This window comes from Anas platyrhynchos, chromosome 2 (assembly GCF_047663525.1).
Source record: "Anas platyrhynchos isolate ZD024472 breed Pekin duck chromosome 2, IASCAAS_PekinDuck_T2T, whole genome shotgun sequence".
Classification (NCBI taxonomy): domain Eukaryota; kingdom Metazoa; phylum Chordata; class Aves; order Anseriformes; family Anatidae; genus Anas; species Anas platyrhynchos.
This window is the reverse complement of record NC_092588.1, coordinates 89,632,352-89,653,889: the sequence shown is the minus strand read 5'-3', so window position 1 is coordinate 89,653,889 and position 21,538 is coordinate 89,632,352. Positions and strand designations below refer to the sequence as shown.

The 21,538-nt window shown below is 42.7% G+C and overlaps 1 protein-coding gene across 2 annotated transcripts in view; it reads left to right on the top strand.

Moving 5' to 3' along the window:
* The first annotated feature begins 4,770 nt into the window (after positions 1 to 4,770).
* Positions 4,771 to 21,538, top strand: part of F13A1 (coagulation factor XIII A chain) — a 65,532-nt gene continuing 48,764 nt past the window's right edge. Inside the window, exons 1-3 of one of the 2 annotated variants that reach the window (XM_005010706.6) lie at positions 4,771 to 4,792; positions 8,912 to 9,063; positions 15,265 to 15,453. In XM_005010706.6, the coding sequence (XP_005010763.1) occupies positions 8,913 to 9,063; positions 15,265 to 15,453 (340 nt within the window). In that variant the 5' untranslated portion in view covers positions 4,771 to 4,792; position 8,912. Of the gene's footprint in view, positions 4,793 to 7,863; positions 8,015 to 8,911; positions 9,064 to 15,264; positions 15,454 to 21,538 lie in introns of those variants that run through there. The other variant, XM_005010705.6, reaches the window with a different exon arrangement.

The window sequence follows — 21,538 nt, the reverse complement described above, 5'->3', positions numbered from 1 at the left end:
CTTTGAAACAAATCAAGAAACAGTTGCACTAGAGACTTGCTGAAGTGGGCAGAAATGCAACAACAACAAGCAGCTTAAGTGTTTCTGTACACAGATATTGTACAGCCTTGATTGAGCTGAGCACATCACAAAATTTAGGCATATGCCTGAAGATGGAATTACTTACAAGCTTGAAGTTAAGATGTGCTTAAGTGTTTTGTTGTGTATGGGCCTACACTACATCTGTGTTTGTATTAACAGGAAAAGCTGTTCTACAAGACATTTGGGCATTTTAAAATGTATTTTTGTTCTGAACTGGAACAGGAAGTTTTACCCTGACATGAAATTTAGGAAATCTTTAATTCTAGAAATCTTGTAATTGAGCATACTTGAAACATTGTGTTTCAGTAATATTGAAATGCTTTGTGACATGAAGATTGAAATATTACATGACCACATATGGTACTAAATTAATGAGAACCAACTGTCAACCAAGCATGCCGGGATTGTCTGGGTTGTGTATAACCCGCGCCCTGGATGCAGGAAGAGCTCTAGCTTTTTAGCTGAGGTGCAGTGCTTCATTAACACTGTTCAGCCTAGCACCACAACAAGGATATTCATCTAGGCATGATGCAGATCTGGAACTGCTACTCCCTACTCTGCCCCAGTGCTCCATGTAGGGACATTTCAAGTGTCCTGCACCAGGTCTTTGACATGAGTGCTCCAGGGACACAGAACACAAGATTCCCTGTGTTTGTGCTGTAGCTGCTTTGGGTCTTCCTTTTCTTTTCAGCTCTGGCCTGGCTGTATCCAAGATGACTCCACACAGTCCAGGAGCCATGGCAGTTTGGGCATAGCACAAATGGTTGACCTTCATTTGTATCTGGTGCTGTATGTGACAAATTAACCCTTCTGGAGTGGAGGCTATAGTTCTGTAGGAGCCAGGATGAGTAAAGGACTGAGTTGCAGCTACTGGACTCAAGCTGTTTTTTTGCAGAGACTTCTGAGGTTCCCTTCCCTGTGCTCCCCAAGACTGTCCTGACATCATAGCACCCAATACCTGGGGGACTGCAGCCTGGCTGCAAACTCAGAAATTAATAAAATAGCCAAATCAAAGTTAAGCAGGTTTTGGTAATTTCTCACAATCTGTTTTTCCATAATCAATAATCATTTTCTCATGAAATGTTTCAGTGTTGTGAAATCAGTGTTTAGTAGAAGGAGACCATTGTTCTAGAAAAAAAATCATACAGCTTTAGGAGTACACAGAAAATCATAGAATCACTGACTCATTTAGGTTGGAAGGGACAATTAAAGACCATCTAGCCCACCACCCCTGCCATGGTTGGAGACATCTTTCACTAGATCAGGTTGCCCAAAGCCCCATGTCCAATGTGACCTTCAACACTTTCAGTGAAGGGACACCCAAAATTTCTTTGGGCAACTGTTTCAGTGTCTCACTACCCTCATAGTAAAGAATGTATTTCTTATGTGTAATCTAAATCAACCCTCTTTCATTTTAAAACCATTACCCCTTGTCCCATCACCACAGGCCCTTGTAAAGAGTCTCTCTACATCTTTTGCATTAGCACCCTTTAAGTACTGAAAGACTTCAATAAGGTCTCCATGGAGCCTTCTTTTCTCCTGCTTTCTCAGCCTTCCTTTGTAGGAGAGGTGCTCCAGCCTTCTGGTCAATTTCTTGGCTCTCCTCTGGATCCACTCTAACAGGTCCATGTCTTTCTTGTTGGGATCTCCAGACCGGAACGCAGTACTCCAGGTGGGATTTCACAGTCACAGAGTGGAAGGGGAGAACCACCTTCCTCAATGTGCTGGCTATGCTTCTTTTTATGCAGTTTACAGTTGGCTTTCAGGGCTGGAAGTGTACACTGTGAGCTCATGTCTAGTTTTTCATCCACCAGTAACCCCAAGTCCTTCTCTGCAGGGCTGCTCTGAATCCATTCATCCCCCAGTCTGTGCTGATACTGGGAATTACCCCAATCCAGGACTTTGCACTGGGCTTTGTTGAACTTTGTGAGATTCATGCAAATCCATTTCTCAAGCCTGTCCAGGTCCCTCTGGATGACACCCCTTTCTTCTATTGTATCAACTTCACCACTCAGCTTGGTGTCATCTGCAAATTTGCTCAGTGTGCACTCAATCCCAAATTGTTAACAAAGATATTAAACAGTGCCAGTCCCAATACAAACCCTTGAGGGACACCACTTGTCACCAGCCTACACATGGACACTGAGCTGTTGAATGCAACTCTCTGGATGTGGTCATCCAGCCGGTTCCTTCTCCACCAAAGAGTCCATCCCTCAGATCTATTTCTTTCCAATTTAGAGACAAATATGTTGTGTTAAACCATGTCAAAGGCCTTAGAAAAGTCCGGGTAGATGATATCTGTTGCTCTTCCTTTGTCCACTGATGTAATCATCATAGAAAGCAACTAGCATGATTTGCCCTTGGAGAAGCAAGTTGGCCATCTTGAATCACCTCCTTGTCCTGCATGTGCCTTGACATTGCATCCAGGAGGATCTATTCCATGACCTGTTCCACAGATCCTCCTTTCCACCCTATTAAAAAAAGGGAGTGGTGTTTCCCTTTTTCCAGTTACCGGTGACTTCACCTGGCTGCCATATGACTTTTCAAATGTGTTGGAGAGAGACTTGGCAACTCCATCAGCCAGTTTTCTCATTCCCCTGGGATGCATGGCATCTGGCCCCAGAGACTTATGCATGTTTACTTTCATCAGGTGGTCCTGAACTTGCTCTTCACTTACAGTGGGAGGGACTTTGCTCCCCAAATCCCCGCCTTGAGGTTCAGGAACTTGAGAGAAAAAGAAGGTAAGACAAAGTCTGGTGATTATATTGTTTGCTCTCCCTGTCTCTAGATGTGATAGCTGTTTGAAAGAGAGTAGATACCTGCCAACAGTCTGTGAAAGGGGATCACACAAATCATCAGTTTCCCCTGGTCTTCAAGTTCTTGTTCCTTTTCTTAGTCTCATTACCTTATAGACCAAGTAGAATTGGTCCCTAGTGCAAGAGCTTTTCTTTGGGAACATGGGATTGAAAACACAAAGTGATACTGAGCCGGTTGTTTAACATCTTTCATGTTTAGCATCTTTCTTTGCCCCAGACATATGGTGAGTATGGTGAAATTTGTTCAGACAGATATTTTAGCTGAAATAGCTTTCCCTCCATAAGTCGATGGGTAGTCATGGCTTTGCTTTGATATCCTATCCTTTTCTTTGGAGCAGAAATATTAATCTAAGGGCTGCAGCCTTTGTATCTCTGTTAGCTTCTGTGTCAACTGGCCACAGCAGAGAAGATGTCTGCTCCCATTTTTGAGAGATGTTCCTTCATCCTTTAGGGCCTCAGCTTCAGCAAAACATAAAACAGTCAACTTAGTTGGAGCCCATGAAGATCATCTCTTATGAAAGACCTCTTTGCCCTAGCTTGTCTTCTGTCTTGCTCTTTCTTTAAGAAACTAAGGCAAGCCCTAATACCAAACCAACTGAATGCTTTGTATTCAGATGTTAGTAGGAATAGGAGTTGGAACCTGTATTGCATGTTCCTAACAATGTGATTCTTTTTCATATTTTGTTGCAGTTATTACATTTACATTTATGTTTCGGTCTGTGGAAGAGAGAAACCTTCACAGATGAGCACAAAAACACTAAACTCATGAGCTGGTATGTACTTCAGTGTGATCTGATACTTATTGTAGGAAAATATTTTACATAATTGGCAGTGGCAGCCACATATTCTGAGAGAAAAAAAAAAAAAGAAGTGTTTTGAACTGTATACCGTGTATCACTGTTAATGATTTTGAGCAGTATCTCAAAAGGATAATTTAGCACTTAAAAGTCATGCCTCAAAACCAAGATAAAATCCTTTTCTTTTTCCACGTCAAGGCTAGGATTCATTTCACCTCACTATAGACATTGTCAGTATAGTCCTACCGCATATGGTAGGACCCATCACCTCAGGCTCCCTTTGCAGTCAATACAAGGAACAGGCACTTTTAGGCCATGATTCATCTGACCTATTTACATGTCTACTGTAGGAGGAGATGAATCATTGCCTAGAGTAAATCTCTGTGGAGGATAAAGGGAGCCTAAGATGGCCAGCTCAGATGTAGATGCTTGTATGGATCTACAGTTTGAATTTAGGCTTGCAGTTTGGAACATTTTTTTATTTTTTTTTCAGAGTAGAGTTAAATTTCCTAAGCCACATTTTCCTAACAGAATGTGTGTATGAATATATAGATATGTATATATATTTTTTCCTGCAACAGAAACATTTGCAACAATATCATTTGAAAACTGGCCCTATATCCCCTGCTCCAAATGTTCCACCATCTGAAAAGCTGCCATTTTATCTCTCCCTGCCTCTGCCCCTCTTTCACACATACAGTCATGTATACACATGCCATGTTTCAGAGCTGGGCCTTCTGAATTTTTCAGCATTAACTCAAAATATACTTCTCCATGAGTGGTAGCCAGAGCTGTTACACGCAGACAGATATATTAGCTGTTTTTGGTTTTTAAGAAATCGAAAGCAAAATATGGAAACAAAACCACCAAATGAACATTTCTGACATTTGCTTCTGTTTAAAAATATCATTTTTTATTCGTATTTTCTTCTAGTGTCTGCTCTACTCTGCCTGCAGGCTTGGTAAGGCAAAGCATCATAGGAAGAGAGACATCAGTTTCTGGGAGACAACTGATGATGTGGAGGGGGGGGAAGACAGACTTGATTTTCTAAGAAACTGTGCACAATCAGAAATAAAGCTTTGAGAAGACAGGAGAGAGGTAAGGGTATATTGCATGTAGAAAATTAAAGTAGAGAGTGTCTGGTTTATTGGAATAAGGATGATGTCTTTCCAGGGATGATTATGCACATGCTGTAGTTTAATGTCTCAATGCATCTGAATTCCCATCTAGACTGCAAATGGGCACAAGGGTAATATTAAAACAAAAACAAGAACGGAAAAAAAGGAAGACACGCTTGCAGAGCATTACAATGCTTAGCTGCTGCTGAGGAGTGCTCAGTGTAGCTAAAATAGTGGTAGGCAAAATATCCCTACTATCCAGCCGTTGGCACACAGCACAGCAAGCCATTTACATGAGCACCTGGCTGATCAGTTTGCTTGTGACAGTTCTTGGCACATCCTCTTCTCTGGTTTGGCTTCTCTAAAGCTTTATTGACTCTTGTGTTTTGTGGGATTTTCCCCCAAAACCTATGTCTGCCATGGGGGTACTTGAAACAGCAACGCTGACTCTGATGATAACAGGAAACTGAATTTTGGATAACCTTCCGCAGTGCAAGCTTTCCAGTCATTTAAGGGCTTTTCTGTGGTGATTAGGAAGAAGGGTTCTGTCATTCATCATCCAGGGTCCATTGCAGACAGTGCGAAGAGCATCCACAACTGCAAAGGTCTTTGGCAAAGGCCACGAGTGGTTGAAGGCTGTTTCTGAGAAATGGGCATGGACTCAACTCTTCTGCAGTGCAGAAGTAGCTTCATAAGGAAGGAGTGCTCTTTCACCGGTCATTCCAGAGCATCATTCATTAAATATAAGGCCCTACAGGAAAAACAGGCCTTTGTGTTCTCCGTTCCCCTCTTGCAGCAGCCCTGACGTCAGTAGTTTCGAACCATGGAAGTTAAATTAAGGCCAGTACAGTCCAATAGGCAAGGGAGAGCAAATGCTAGGAAGTCAAGGTAATGAGAAAATACCTGCCATCTGGAGCTGTCATAGGCACGAATTTACATCACTCCCCACAAAATAAATAAATTACAGCCTATAGAACATTACTCTCCCTGGACACAGAGCCCCGCTTCTGCTGCTGCTGCCAAAAATTTTGGTCTCCCTGCTTTCCCAGTGATCATCAGCTTCTTTCAAAAGCTCCAGAGAGACCTGGAGGGGTGCAGGGAGACATCTGCAACCGCTGGCTGCTTAAGCACAACGGCTGGGCTGGGATTGTTCGGCTGCATCCACTCGCTGCCTTTCTCGCTCTGACTGAAAGTTTTCCTCCCAGCTCTGACAGCACCGCAGCCACTCGGGGAAGCACATGACTGCCTCGGGAGATGGTGTTTCTTATTTGTGTTGCAGACCTCCAGCAGGCATGGCACCGAGGCAATATTTACATCAGTTTCTGTAACGTCATCACAGCAGCTGCAGTTTTGGGAACTGAAGCACTGGCTGGAAGTGGAAGGAGAGGCACAAGCACGCCACACAGAAATCAGACTGGAAAAACAGAAATTCAGCAACCAGCCTCCTCCCCCAGAAAGCTCATTGTGTTCCTGGGTGCCGGGGGCACTGCTTGCCCACCAGATGGTTACTGCAAGGACCATCTGCATAGAAGTGAGCCCGTGGAAATTGCAGTTCAGGATGACAACAGGACCGGGTCTCTCCCCATGGGGTGTCTGCACCCTTGGAGGAGCACAGCAGGAGAAGTGGAGTCTCCAGGCGAGGTTGCTTTCTGTGCTGTATGCCTAACAGCCTGCTGGAGGAACTGGGGGAGAGATTGAGCTCTTTGGCTATCAGACAGTGTAGCTCAATGCTCACGTGCAGATAGTGAAGCTGGCTCCAAAACCACTGCAGTCTGGTGCTGAGCCTTGGCAATCAGAGCTAGCAGGCTCGCTAGCCTGGCTGCAACAGCGTACTTGTGCAGCAGTGCTGCTTCCAGGTCCCCTGTGGGCATCTCTGCCTTGTGCTGTGCCATGCATCTGTCCTGGCTTGTGTGGTCAGCCAGACCTTGCTCTGGCTGTGGTCTGTACTAGGAAATTCACAGGGAGCTCAGATGAGGTCTTCTTTCAGATTTCTTATCTGTTGTTTCCCATTACAGGAATGCCATTCAATGCTCGCCTCTTCTGTCTCCTGGCTTGATTTCAGTGGCAGTAAATGAGCAGAGGTTTGAGGCTTCACTGATGTTATGTGTCTAGAAGCCATAGCTGGCTGAAAAAGGATGGAGTCCCATGCTGTGTCTCCTCACTCCTTCATCTGTAACTGAGACAAATAAGTGCCCATGGCTACTCATGAATGTGTAAGAGGGGCTCTCCTCTGCCTGGTTTGTGTACATACCTCCATGTTCCTAGTAGACTTGTGCCTCTGCTACCAAGCAGCAACAGCTAACAGAGCAGTGGGCCTGAATTCTTCCTGGTGGACCTCTTTTATTCCATGCAGTTCCAGTGGTTTGTGGAGCTACATCTGACAGAGGATGTGTCAGACAGTCCCCCATTATGTTAGAGTTTGGTGGAACTGAACAAAGTTGGCACAGATATAAAATGCTTACCCCAGGTACTGCTCCAGACACAGTTTGTTAGGTTATATTATCATGTGTAAGAGCAGGAGGTCATCTGCCCCAGACAGAGCTGGTTGGTGCCAAGTGCCTTCACTCTCCTGAGCTGCACATGGGTTCAAGGAAGAGGTCCCTTCTGCTGAGCCACCAATGAGCTCTACATGCCTGTGTGCCCCAGAGTCCTCTGAAAGGACTACTGTGAGGCACCAGGCAGAGGAACCATCACTGTGTCTACTTTAAAATACTCTGAAAATGAGCATCTAAAGTTGCAGTACAGGCACCCCAAGATAGAGATACCATTAAAGATTGGCAACTTGGTGAGCATGGCTTCTTGGTCTGTGTCCCACAGAAAATCCCTTCCAGTCTCACACTTCATATGCTCTTGTGCCTTGAGAAACTCTACTCTTTCTCTCTAAGAACTGAAACTACAGTGACCAAGCTGTTTCCTTAGCCTGAGTGCTCTGAAATGCTCCTGATGAGTGGGGTTGGGGTAAGATAGGCAGAGAGAGGGAGGGAGGAAGCAAAGATGTGCCAGCAGTGGTGGCAGATCCTCGGAGGTGGTGTGGGGAGGGCTTGGCAACATTGTCAGCACTGTCCTATTGCAACAGGAGGGAGGAGGATATACAGAGGTTACTTAAAAGCCCTCAGCTTTTTCCAAGCTTCTATTTCACGTCAGAAAATCTGCAAAGGAGAAGACAAAAAAAAAAAAAAAAAAAAGACTATCTGAAAAGAAGGTACTCTTGCTAACTAGGAAACTTCCTTTAAGAGCTTGCTGCTATTAAATAATTGCTGTATTTTGAATTGGTGTTTTCAGGAGCTTTGGGAAGGAGCTATGTTCTCAGCCATGAATATTTTCTTAGATGGCTGGCATGGCTTTTTCATTGCTACATGCTCACACTGAAATAGATGTGAAAGCAGTTTTGACTAGCTCAAAAAGAAGTCTCTGATCAACCTACATCTGAGATTTCCCTTAAGGTTGTTAGTGGGAGAGAAATAACTGGATAAGTGCTTTTTTTCTTTCATTTTTTTTTCTCTCTCTTTCTCAAAAGTGGATTCTCTGTATGCAGAAGTTAGCCTTTAGGGTGTTTATGTGCATAGAGACAAAAATACAATATTCCAGTAATCATCCACAGACTGTTGTGGGCTGTAGTGTTTAGGATGATTGCAATATAACTTAGAATGTAATTTTTATTAGGGGTAGGTGGTGTGTGATGTATTTCCTGGGAATATAATTTGCAATTTAGGACGCCATAATGTTGTTTTGGAGGGCGGGAAAGCCGATGATTTTCCACATTTTTACCTGGATTTCCCAAATGTTTTTAATGCCTTGCTTCTCTTAGACAAATACTTCAGTGTAAGGCTTTCCTTTCTTCCTTCCACCCCCTTCTTCTCTTATTCATGTGTTTTCACAAACACAAAATGCTTTCCAATCCTTAGAGAGCTGTACTCCATCATTAGACTGATGTTTTTTGCCTCTCAGTTTTTATTTATGTGATTCTAAAAATGTGTAGCTCACTGGCACCCCACACTGTTTCTGGTTTCTCCCATCTTACATGTGCCATGCTGTCTCATATTTGCTTTCTCCTTGCACTCTTTCTTTCTTACACGGTATTACAACATTTTTAATACAGGATGTCTGAACCAACGAGCACCGACAAAGAGAAGAAAAAACCTCCATTGAATGGGAGAAGAGCCCTCCCATCAAACAACTCCAATGCTGAAGAAAATGAGGTCCCTGAAATGGATGCTTTTGGATTGATACCTAGAGGATTTAATCCAAAAGGTACAGTGTACAATTAAGACATAAATCTACTTTTACGTCTTCCATTCTTACCTCTGTCTAGGTCTGTGAATCACAACCGAAACACTTCTTGCACAGTATTGTAATCTGAGTCCTACATACTTCTACAATTTTTTACATGTTTTGATCTCAGATAGTTTATTGCTGCCCAGGAAAAAAAAAAAAAAAAAAAAAAAAGTAAAAACACCTGTCTGTGTGGAAATGTTACCTTAAGTGATGGGCAGGGAAAATTAGGCATGGAGAAGTTGAGTGACTGTTTTTCAGCTTGAACTTTGGGAGTGGTTAAAAGGCAAGAATAGGTTTTCCCAGTTTGATTACAATCACAGAGTAAATTTAGGAGGAATTCCTCAAGTCTTTTAAATTTGTGGGTGACAGTTCAAGGGCTGGGCTCAGTGAAGGGTCCACTTTGCAGAGCTTGCAGCAGTGTGTCATTGAACATCTGTAGTTGGAGAATACAAATATGAATGTAGTTTCCTAACCAAAGTCATCATTACCTGCCATTGTTGCCAGTAAACGTGGTCCTGTCACTGTTCTTCTTCCTAACTCTTGGCCAGCCCCTTTCCTCCAAGAAATTGGTGGTGAAGCAGGTCGGGACACTGGGTTAAAACCAGGCATTTTTGACAGGAGAAGATGTAGAATAGAAAGTTTAACTTAGTAGGGTCTGGTTCCAATTTCACCTGGCTCATCTGTTGGCTTCAGGCATGGCTGTGGCAGCACTGGGGTGAAGGGAGCAGCAGGAGCTTCGCCTTTTAATGGCTCTTCTGGTTTGTACAGTCTTGAACTGACTGTGAAGCTGCTGCACAATGTTTTTACTAGATGTTCTAGATTTTCATCTCACTCATAAAAATGACTGAGGGTATAAAAGGAATCCACAAATTGTTAATAATACTCCTGTGAAAAGTGTCTGAGTTTTTTGGTTGGGATGACAAAACAGTATCATTCAAGGGATAGGCAAATCAGAATGCATTATCGATGCCAATTTTTTTGAGTGAAACTGAAAAAACATAAATAATATTTTGTTTAGAAGAAAATACAATTGGCTTCTGAATGAGTCACCAAGCAAATTATATTAATTTTTGGCCTGTTTGAGGTTAACAGGAGAACCTATTGAACGTGGCCACTAATAGTAGCAAGAGGTAATAATAGTTAGTACTCATATGGGACTTTTCATCCAAGGTTAAAAGAGTGCTTAATAAATGTAGAAAAGCATTAAGTACTGCATTTTACACATTGGGAAACAGGCAAAGAGATTTTCAGTGACAAGGACAGAATTTTATTAAAAATCATTATTTCTGTAATTCTAATAATATGCCTTAAGCACATGTCCCCCCACTTTATTACACACACATATCTTTAAAAAATATTTCTTTAGAAAAATGCCTAAGCAAACCAACTGGCATGTTAAGACTGTAGAAACTTTGCTTGAACTTCTTCAAACAACCCTGTAGCTCTGGGGAAAGTATAGGTGTTTAAAGCGTCAAATGTAATGTAAGGTCTTGACTGGGTATCCTATGAAGCCCATTATTCTCACCATGGTTGGAGATGTGTAAGGGTGTGTGGTACCTTGGAAGGAATGCAGCTTATAGCTAAAACCCACCAGTACCAGGGGAAAGATTCATATTGCTTTTTGATGTGCTTTATATGAGGCTCTGAAAGATGTGTGGTGCTGGTACACAGGAGCCTCTTGCTTCTCAGAAATGCAATGGAAACAGGAATATGAGGTCAAGCGTGTTGAGGCAGAAGCCTGCCATGTGCTTAAGGTGATTCTTAAGGTCAGGTAGGTGAGAAAAACAGTCCTTGTCCAAAGCAAGAGTTTGTGTGGGCATAGGATCAGCTTGACTATGGGACTGGTATGGCTGGAAAAAAAAAAAAAAAAAAGTTTGAGCATAATGGCAAAATTCACTGTATGGATGGATCAGCTCTGCTATGCAGTCCAGCTCTGCGATGCTTGTAGCAATAACATGCAAGGGATTACCTGAATGGGGGGGAAAGGGAAGAGAATGAGCCATAGCAGCATTCCTGTTTCATTGCACATCAGCTGTGATCTACTCCTGTGATGCCAACTGATGTATGTGTGGTCCCTGGACACACCATTTTGGGATAGGATGTTTAAGTTGCCTGTCAGAGCACGTTAAAGGTTTATAGCCAAATGCTTTCCACACGCAGCTCAGACTGGGATTTGCGTTCAGGAGCTGAACCTGCCCAGAGTACTTGCAGCACCTGGGGATAAAGTGAGTCTGCAAGCAGAACTGGAGCAGCAGGGCACAGCAGGGCAAGGCATGTCCTTGCAGAGGATTGCTTGTGCCACTTCCTTTCCCTTCTCCTTCTATACTTCTTACTTCTGGGTTGTCCAAGCCTTTTGTAGTGATTTTCATATCTCCTTTTCCTTACACCCTGATAAAAGCAGGCAGATGCTTTTATCTCAGCTTTTACAAGTAAGGTGTTTTATAATCTTTGGGGTAGGATGAGACATCTGCTGTAAACATTTAAATGTTGGTGTCTTCAGCTGTGTCAGATGACAGCCAACACACAGGCAGCCCAGGTGAAGGTGAGGACATAGTTTGACTGGACATGCCCTGGTATTGCTTCCAGGGTACCTTTCTCTCAGCTCCACTGGCTGCAGCAACCAGATCTCACTGGTTTATGTATCAGGCTCACATCATTCAGATGCCTAAATTTAAAGGACTCAGTCTTGAGCTGAATCCTGCCCTTGATCTGTGCGGTGTAGGTGTCTACAGCTGAGCTAGTCACCCTTGTTTCCCTTGACAGCCAACAGAGAGAAACAGGCATTTTTAGGGTGTGATTCATTTGACCTATTTTAGCTACTACTCTAGGATGAGGTAAACGCTGAGCTTGACTAGCTCTCTGCTGACACCCACTTCTACGCCGCTGAATCACAGCCGGGGCGACTGGTGGAGGCTGCAGGGACAGCTGTCTTCCCAGCCAGGTCAGTGGGCTGCCTGCTGCAGGCTGCTTGCTGCAGGCTTCCTTAGCAAAGAGCCTGTGTCTGTGAGGACGCCTGTGCTGCTTCCTCCCCCTGGCTCTTCCTAGCCAGCTCATCTCACCACATCGTGTTATGAGTGGGCCTGACACGTACAGCCTGCTCGGTGGGAGGACACAGCCTTGCGGCCGCACGGCCCACAACCTCCACATGCGCCCACCTTTGCAAAGTTTAGGGACTCACCAAGGAATCGTGCTTCTCCTGTTAGCAGAGTGATGGACACCTCCTTTGGAAACTCCTACTGCTTGGTCTGTAATCCAGAGCCCTTTCTCTCTGGGTCTCCAAGAAACTCTGATGTTTGAAGGCTATTCTTGGTATAGAAAAGCAGCTCAGGCTTGTGCTCATTTTTTTCCATGCAAATTTAACATTACAAAAGCTTTAAAAAATATTAGTCTGCTGCATCTTTTGCAGGAAGCTTACTTGCATGAAATAGTGGATGAGGCTGTGAGCAAACCATCACATAGTCTGGATTTCAAAAGGAGCCTTCGATGGCTGCCTACTCCTCACAAACAGATGAGCAGTGAAGCACACAGTGCCTGGACCCTTCCTTTAGATGCCATCTCCCCTCCTGGTGATGATGTTCACGCATCCCATTACCCTGCTCACATTTTGTCCTCTGTAATTATCATTACTGTAATTAACACAGGCTCAGTCACAGGTCATCTTCATTTGGCGAGCTCAGAGAAGTTCATTTTAACACTGAGAATAGGAGTGAAATGTGTTTTATGCAGATGTGCATAGCTGTGTTTTGACAGGAGCCTTGTAAAGTCCTGGGAAAAATGAAGCAAACGCTGAGCTGACACCCTGGGGTGACTTAGCTTTGTAGTTCCTTGAAGGGGCAAACTTGCAAACGAAGGGCAGGGTCTTTTGTTTCAGAACACGAGATGAAAACACAACAAATGTTCAAAAGAATTTTTATGCCTCCCTGGAAGCGAGAAGAATCTGAGCCAAACTTACTGATAGTTTCACTTCTCACAGAGCTGCAATATGAAACTTTTACATAGAATGTTTTCAGCCAGGGTGGGGTTGGGAGAGAAAACAGGAGAGACTTCCCCCTGCCCTGTCTTCACAGCCCTCCAGGAAATTTGTGCCTCACATAATTTAATTATGAGCTTTGTCAGCATTATTATGAGGGAACATGGGTAAGTTTTGCAGGGAGGGAGGCAAAGACATTCCCCATTTCATAGAGGGTCAATGAGAGTGATTTCTGAGCAAAAAGCATTTACAGTTTCACACAAGAACCATCTCTATTACTTTAGCCAGCACTAAAGCCAGTGGGGATCTACAAAAGTTACTCCAGAAGCCTAGAGAATTGAGCAGAGAATAACAATAACATTGCCATGGGACTTTAAGCCTGTCTCAGCCTTTCTGCAGATGAGGTTGACAGGAGGCAAATGGTTTTTGCTTCAGTTCTATAGAGCTTTTCCATGAAAGGATCTTTATCTTGGCATGTCCTCGGGCAGTTTGCTTTCCTTTTGTTTCCCACAGGGCAGGTTATGAGCAGCTGGCAGTGACAATGCACCAGAGGGACCAGATCCTGCTGCCCATATTTACCCCCTTTCCAACAGCTGTCACCCAGAGCCCAGGCTGGGTGACTCGGCTGGGGCAAGAGAAGAACCACTCTGCTGCCCAGGGCATTGCTGCCCATGCACTCCACTAATGTTTTGAACACACGCCTGCAGAAGGACAGGGCTAATGCCCACGCTACTGCAGCCTGGAGGCTACACACCAGATAGGCAGCGGCTCTACTGCTTGCCCAGAGCCTGCCTGCCTGCTGTGTCTTCCTGCCTCCAGGGAAAAGCTGTGCACAAAGCCATTTTCTGAGGTTCTGTGAAATGGGCCATGTTTAGCTCTCAGCAGTTTGGATATCCGACTCATTCGCTGAGTGCATCATTCCTGCTCACAGTGTACTCAGTAGCAGGCCAAATTAGCCACCATTGTGAGTACACACAGCTCTACCAGCTGCTGTAAGTGTGCACCTCTTTTTGCCAGGCATGAGTTTGGCTCTGTAGCATCAGTATAAAATGCAGAAATTAGCTAGTTTCTAACTGTCAGCACCTGGAAATGCAAGCCGAGAGCTGCAAATCAAGCATCACTCTTCTGTCTCTCTCTGTGTGGCAATAATGGTCCTCCTGGCAGAGTTTTCCTGCTTATCTATCCAAACATGTAGGAGAAATGATGTCCAGTTCATTTTGATGTGCTTGCTCACTGTTTGCTGGAACTGGCTGTGAAACTAGCGAATACATACAACTTAAATGTGTGCATGGAAAGAGCTGTTGTGTGAGAAACCTCCCAGTGGGAAGATTCCCAGTGTAGTAGTCATGCAGCTGGTGGTGACTGCCAGTGCCTTTGGCTATCCCAGTGCCTCTTCACACTGGTCATTAGCTGAGCAGGCTAACTTCTGGCATCTATAACCCTTCAGATAGCTCTGATTTGAAGGGAGCAAGGTGTGTACTTTGCCTGTGCATGTTATAGATACCCACTGCTGTTAGCCTATAACTTTATACTGTAATTATATACTGTAATGTCATATTGAGTTTTCATAAAAGATGCTAATAGCAGTGGAGGTATTCTGAGAAGCTGAGTCTAGACACATACAGTACACTAAAGCCTTATTTAATACAGACATCCAAGCTCTCATCTGCATGTAAGATCATTAACTGCCTCTCATGCTCTGCAGCACTTGGTAGCAGTCATACTTTATAAACATTAATGTATTTAGGCATAAAAAAAAAAAAAAAAAGTGAATTTTGTGTTTTAAAAATGGAGAGCTGCAAGAAGGGAGACATGAAGCCACAGCTGTCAAAGGCCCACTAATTATACTGGCAAACTAATGTCAGTGAGGTGCAGACTCTCAGAAAGCTGATGCCAAAGGAAAGACAGAGCACAGCTCTCCCTGGGGGCATTCAGCTTTCACCCCATAGGAACCTGCACTTTCCACAATTGCTTTCATCAGTCACTAGAAGCCTTACAGCCTCTGCAACAACAGCAGGTGGACAGAGAAGTTTCAGTCCATAAAACCCTGCTTGGACAGGAAGGTGTGAGCCTCAAACAGATCCAACGTGCTGCACTTGCTGTTGTTTCTCAATGAGGCAGTGCTGGGGAAGTGAAGGACAGGGCCTTTAGTGATGGTGATATCAAGACTGTGACTTTTCTCTCTGCTCATTTGCATGCCTCTGCAGATTACCTGTGTGTTGTGGACATTCATATGTTCAAGGAACCCTATGAGATTAACAAGCAGCAGCACCATACTGACAAGTACTACAACCCTAAACTGATAGTGCGTCGAGGGCAGCCTTTCCAAATCCAGATCGACTTCAACCGACCCTACAAGCCAGAGACAGACCAATTCTGGCTGGAGTATTTGATAGGTAAGTGCCTGGCAAAAGCTGTTTTTTCAGCAAAGTAAGTCTGAAGAGCCTCTTATTAACAGGAACACATCAGTACTTAATGTCTAGGTCTTTTCCGGTTATGATTGATAAACCATAAAAATATGGTTAATCAAAGGCAAAGAAATGTTTTTCTAAACAGGCTGTGAACCCTTGATCAAGAAAGAATCAACTGAATTACTTCTGAGAGAAGCAGGAGCAGTATTTTGGGGCTTTTTGTTTAGCAAGAAGCTGTACTTTATTGAACTTTCAAAGATATCTGTGTAATATCATATGGCAATGCTGAAAGGTAGGTGGAACAGGAAACATCTATCATTACTGTTTTGGAGATGCAGGGAGGAGGAGTCTCTTGTTTGAGGTGGGAGAGATGGTGTGTATGAACTGAGATAACAAAATGTTGAATACACAACAGGGAAAAATTAAGCAGCGTGGAAGAACTGAAGGCCTTATCATTTCATAGCCTACATTTGGAGCCAACCTGCTAACCAGGGAAAAGATTTAGAGATTGTAGCATTAGACCAGAAACCTGCTTGGTATCATATCAGACACCTTCTTGATTTACTTCAAAAAGAGCCAAGAAAACATTTTTTTTTCTTCTTACCAGAAGATCTTCCTCAGAGATCTAGATCCTAATGTACCCGTTGGCTTATAGAAGGTATAGGACTACACTTACAGGACTAAGGGCATAACCTATCTAGAGAAGGGGAAAAGTATATGATAGGCTGTGGCTTATTGCAGTGCTCCGAAGATGGCCCCACAAAATGCTGTTCCAGACATCACAGTTCTGGGAAAGCCCTGGTTTCATCCAGAATGATCTGTGAGTTTCTGTGTCAAGACATCAGTGTTCCAACTATAAACTCTTAAAAATAGGTTTGAATTGATGTTGCAATTTACTTTCCTGAGAGATACAGTTCCAAAATTTGTAACATCGATTTTTTTTTCTACCACTGAGTTATGATGATGTGGACATTTATTAGATTTGTTGCCTTTTAAAGCTAGATGGGCGTTTATCTCTTAAACATATGTGCAGAGAAAAGGTTACTGTCTGCACCTTTTTTTTTTTTTTCTCCATGGGTCTCTTCTTTCTAACTTAAATTAGGGTTGGGAGGCATGTTATGACAGTCCAGTGAGTGATTGGCTGAACAGCCACAAACGCCTTTAAAAATTTAATATGCATAAATATCATTAGTTCTTTTGGGATTTAATTAAATTCAAGACTGTTCCCTTAATCTTTATATGTTTAAAACAAACAGCTGTAGCAAGAAGTGGAAAATGGAACATTTGTTTTTTATTGCATTGTGTGCTGTTTGCGTTTGTTTTAATCCGATATTCTATATTGGAAGAAGAAATTTAACATTTCTTTCGATGTTGCACAGTCCACTTAAGACAAGATATTTGTTTATTTTTGTGTTGCTCTTTCCTAACACACTTTTGTCTGCAGTTTTACCCTGAATCTCTAAACCTGAATAAAAAAACCTGCATCCTCAGCCACATCAGGAATAGCATTAAACACAGCCTTAGCCAGGACAGATTTTGCAACAAACTCAGTAATGAATGATGATTTTGGAGTCAGCCCTGGGTGTGTAGTTGAATTCTCTTTCCCTCCTCATTCTTCACCGTTACTCTCTCTTCTGTGAAATGGGAACAGCAGCACTGATGTCCCATGTGTGGTGACAGGAAATCATCTGAAAAGTGCTGCATAATCAGGCTAGGATACAGTACTATTGCCCTCTCCTGTTTTTTAAGTGTCTGCTTCTGTGAGCACCACTGCCCTCTTGCTGGAAGGAATTTAGCTCACAGATATTCAACTAGGAGTTGAGATGTTCAAGCTCCTCTTCTAGGAATCAGTTAATATGTAGTGTTCCATGATTGCTTCTCTTTATGCACATGTGGTCAAAATACAGTGCATCTGTCCTCAGAGGCTAGTAACAGAAAGCAAAATAACATTCCTGCAATGAGAAGGAGATTTAGGGTGCTGCAGTCACTTCATCCAGAGGTGATCTGTTTGATTCTTGCTACCTCTCCTTCTAGTGGCAAGTCCAATGTTTAGTGCCCTTATGGGGAGAAGGAGGAGATTTCTCATGCTTAGGAATGGGCGCTGAATGCTGAAGGTTTCAGTGCTGTGCTGTCAGATCATTGCACAGAGATGTGCCTCGTTTATACCCAGTATTGTTTGTTTGTCTGCCTGAAGAGTGGGCATTCACCTGCCATAATGTCAGTTGCCTGAAAACTAGCACCCAGTCCAGAAACATTGCCTAGGCTGCCTCTGTAAGCAGAGGAAGCAATCAGGCACCTCCAGGTGGCAGTTTAGCCCTGTTGTCTTGAAACGGGATGAATTCTCTTCTGGATATTTTGTCTTCCTGTGTTGACTCTACTCCACAGATTAGATTTTGGTCTTAAGATCACTAAAGACAGGGGAGGTGAATCCTACCCTTCCGTACAATCAGGCAGAAGCTACACCTAAGGAATGGCTCAGACAACAGCCTTACAGTAGATGCAGCTTGAATGTTTTTTCAAAGAAGTCACGGAGATGCCTGCTAGGAAAGTACTGAGTTTGAGAGTTTAAAGTGATGGACATGAAGAAGTACTGGCAGGCCGTTGTAAAATCAGCTTTCCAAGGAGCTCTTGGTGTGCCTGAGCAGTGGATTGCAAACAGTATAGCAGAACTGTAGAATATCTAGGTTGGAGAGACCTCTGGAGGTCTCATGTCCAAGCCTTTGCTCAAAGCAGGTCCAGCTTGCTCAGGCTGCTCAGGGCTTTGCCCTTGGGGCAGTTTTTTTGTATACCAAGAGTGAAGAGATTACCCCTGGCAATGTGGACCAGACTGTCCATGAGATGTAGGATCTTTGGTGTGTTTCAATGTGTTTTAAGGTACAAAGAAACTTTTGGTAGGGACAGCTAGCGCTGGCTCCCAGGGAATTTGGCTGGAGCTGAGAAAACATCTGTTTTAGCTGGGCTGTGCCTGCAGCGAGTACTGTTTATACAAAGTTATTCAGAAATTATTAGTCCCCAGCCCTGGAAGTTTCCCAGCACTGACATTAATCCATCACAGAATTGTTATCCATTGAAGACTAATTTTGCTCCTGAAAAAATACAATGATGGTAATGGCTTGGTACTCTGTGTATGGAGAGCTTTTCTATTTCCTTTATTCCCTAAAATTTAGTTTCTACATCTCTCTTTTTTTTTTTTTTTTTTTTTTTTGGTTCCTAATTTTGCTTCCTTTGCATCATTAAAAAGATGATTAATGAAGCAAGTAGAGACTGCTTAATCCTTCTAATAGATAATGAATGAAGGGTACCTGGGACAAATTCTTCTTGCGTCATATGAAATTGGGTCTCAAACACTCACAGAACAATCTTTAGTATAATTTTTTTTAATCCACAGTCCATATAAAAACCATTCACACAGAGACTAGAATTCATGGGATTAAATTTACAGACAAATATATGTGTGTAAATATGTAAATACTTCACCCAATCTCTTGAAAGAAATTTTGACTGACTTCCTTCGGGGAGGATTCCTTAAAACTAAAGTCCTTTTTGCCTTAACAGACTGTTTTCCATAGAGTAATCATCAGTGAAACTGGCTGAAGTGCTAACATGTGAATTACTGTAATTCAGTTTCTCATATAATGCTTCATTAAATGAGGACTGTAAATGTCTGCCAAAGTATAGAAAAAAAATGAGTGTACCAAAAATCCACATGGAAAAATATCCACATATAAAGAGCGATGGGATATTATCCCAGTTCTTTCGCTGGATTGCAGCCCTGCTTCAGTACCAGTGGTTTGGGAGCTGCTCCATCACCACATATTTCCTTTCTTGCAGTCTGCTTCCTGGCTTTAATGAGAAGAAAGGTGAACATTACCTCTTGGGAAATACTCATTTTATTGGCCTGGGGATGAGATAAAAGAGCCATTCAATTTGAACAATTTTGGTTTGCTTGGAGACCTGGGGAATCCAGAGGAGCCAATGAATCCTTCACCCATCTTGATCCCTCCCAGCTCCCACCCGCATGGTGACTGGCTGCTTTGTTCAGCTCTTGGTTGTACACTGTGCAGGGTTCAGCCTGTCTGAGCATGGCACACCTGGGGCAGCCAGCCTGGCATGAGTGCTGCAGTTTCCACAATCACTGCTGCACTGGCAGTGACTTCTCTGAAAAGCAGATGTATGATTAGATGGGCTTATACAGCCTTCAATCTTGCTTTTAATAGTAGTTTCCTGTACATGGTTGTAAATCCTAGAGAGCTTGATGAGTTTATATGGTACATCCTTACTCTAATGATACATTTCCCCACACCCTCATAAATTGTTGTCTATTTGCATTTTCCTTAAATGGCTTCATAAATCCATATATATTGGTCTAGTCCTAAATATTATTATGAACCTTTTATTCACCGGCATACTCCTCAAATAATCATAGATCCCAGTCCTCTAAGCTACTATCACCTTTCCACACATTTGGGCACCCACGTACATGCCTGTATGTACTTCTCAGGCTATAAATCATCAGCTTCTGGACTGAGATGAGACTGGAGATGTACTGTTCCTATTGCTACAATCCCAGGCCAGGTCCATAGGAATAGCTATAAACAGATAAAAATAGCTAAGAATAAAAGATGTTAGAGCTGATCCCATATTTAGGTGACACCACATTCCCACCTATAGTCAGAAGCACATTTGAGTTCAACTGAGTAACCAGGGGTACAATGATGATCACTTCAGAATCAATGGTACCCTATTTTCCTGTTTAACAGAAAACAACAAAAAAAGAATAGATATAGAAAATTTGATGATGTGAACACAGAGACTGCTGCCTTTCTCACATTGACTTCTGTTTTCTCAAGATGGCCCCATTTTGAGGAAGAAAGAGTAATTTATAAGCAGTGGAGCACATTTCCTAGCAATTGATTCCAGGGGGAGAAAAGACCTGTTTGTCAGCTCTTAGCAAAGAAAAACAGAACTCACCACTTGTTGAGTGAAGGCATTAGGGTATTTCTTTTCTCCCCTCTGGAATTCCCATCCCGGTCCTGGAGGAGCAGAGAGGAGGGAGTTCCGTGAGATGCTCCATGAATTCCCTATTTCAAAGGGATCTTCATTCTGCTCTTCTTTTGCACTGCTGCAGCAATATCAAGTGGCATTTAAAAATCTAGCTGTATTTTTCAATGCTTTTTAATAGCTAAGGCACATGACTCCAATGTGTGTTTTACAACTGTAAAGTACTCTTAACATACACTCCTGGGACAAAGTGGTCAGATGTTAAGGATTCCTATCTGGAGCCATAAGCAAAAATTATTTGAAGATATTTAAATTTCCTATGTTTCCAAGTTTGTATGCAGCACTTATGAAGGCAATGGGATTTGATGATGGAAGGGAACCAGATGCAATTATTAAAGCAGTGACTTAGAGACACTGCTGTTTGTTTGTTTGTTTTGTTGTTTTTGTGGGGGGGGGGGGTTATTTTTATTTCATTTTTATTTTTATTTTTATTTTTATTTTTATTTAAAAAATTATTTATAAGTTTATCATTCTTGCTTGTTATTTGGGATTATTTTTTTTTTATTACAGCATCTCTTTTCTTTCTTTTTTCATTTTTTCCTTTCTTCTTCCCTGTCATCCCACTGCCTTCTTTCTCCTCTCTCTTTTTTTTTTTATCTTTTTCTCTCCCTCCTTCTCCTTCTCCTTCCTTTCCTTCTTGTTCTTCTTTACTGTATTTTCAAGCTCCAATATATTTATCAACCTGTCACAATTATTTTATTTCCAGAGCTGGCAATGAGATAGATTTGCTGCTGTTTGTGTTGAAAAATGTATCTAGATAAAACAAACGAAGCTATCAGGGTAATTGTTAACCTTACTGTATATGATGTATTTCCCAAAAGGAGACAGATTCTTCAACTCCTTTAAAAGACAATCTTCTAACGAGGGTCCCTAAAAAGGCTGTTGAGAAGTAGTTTGTTCACCTCCCTTTCTTTTGATGTAATCTTCTTCCATCAAGAAGGAAAAGTCCCCTGACACTAACTATATCTCTCATCTCTGTGCTACCAAGTTTTCTCTCCTCCCTGCCTTC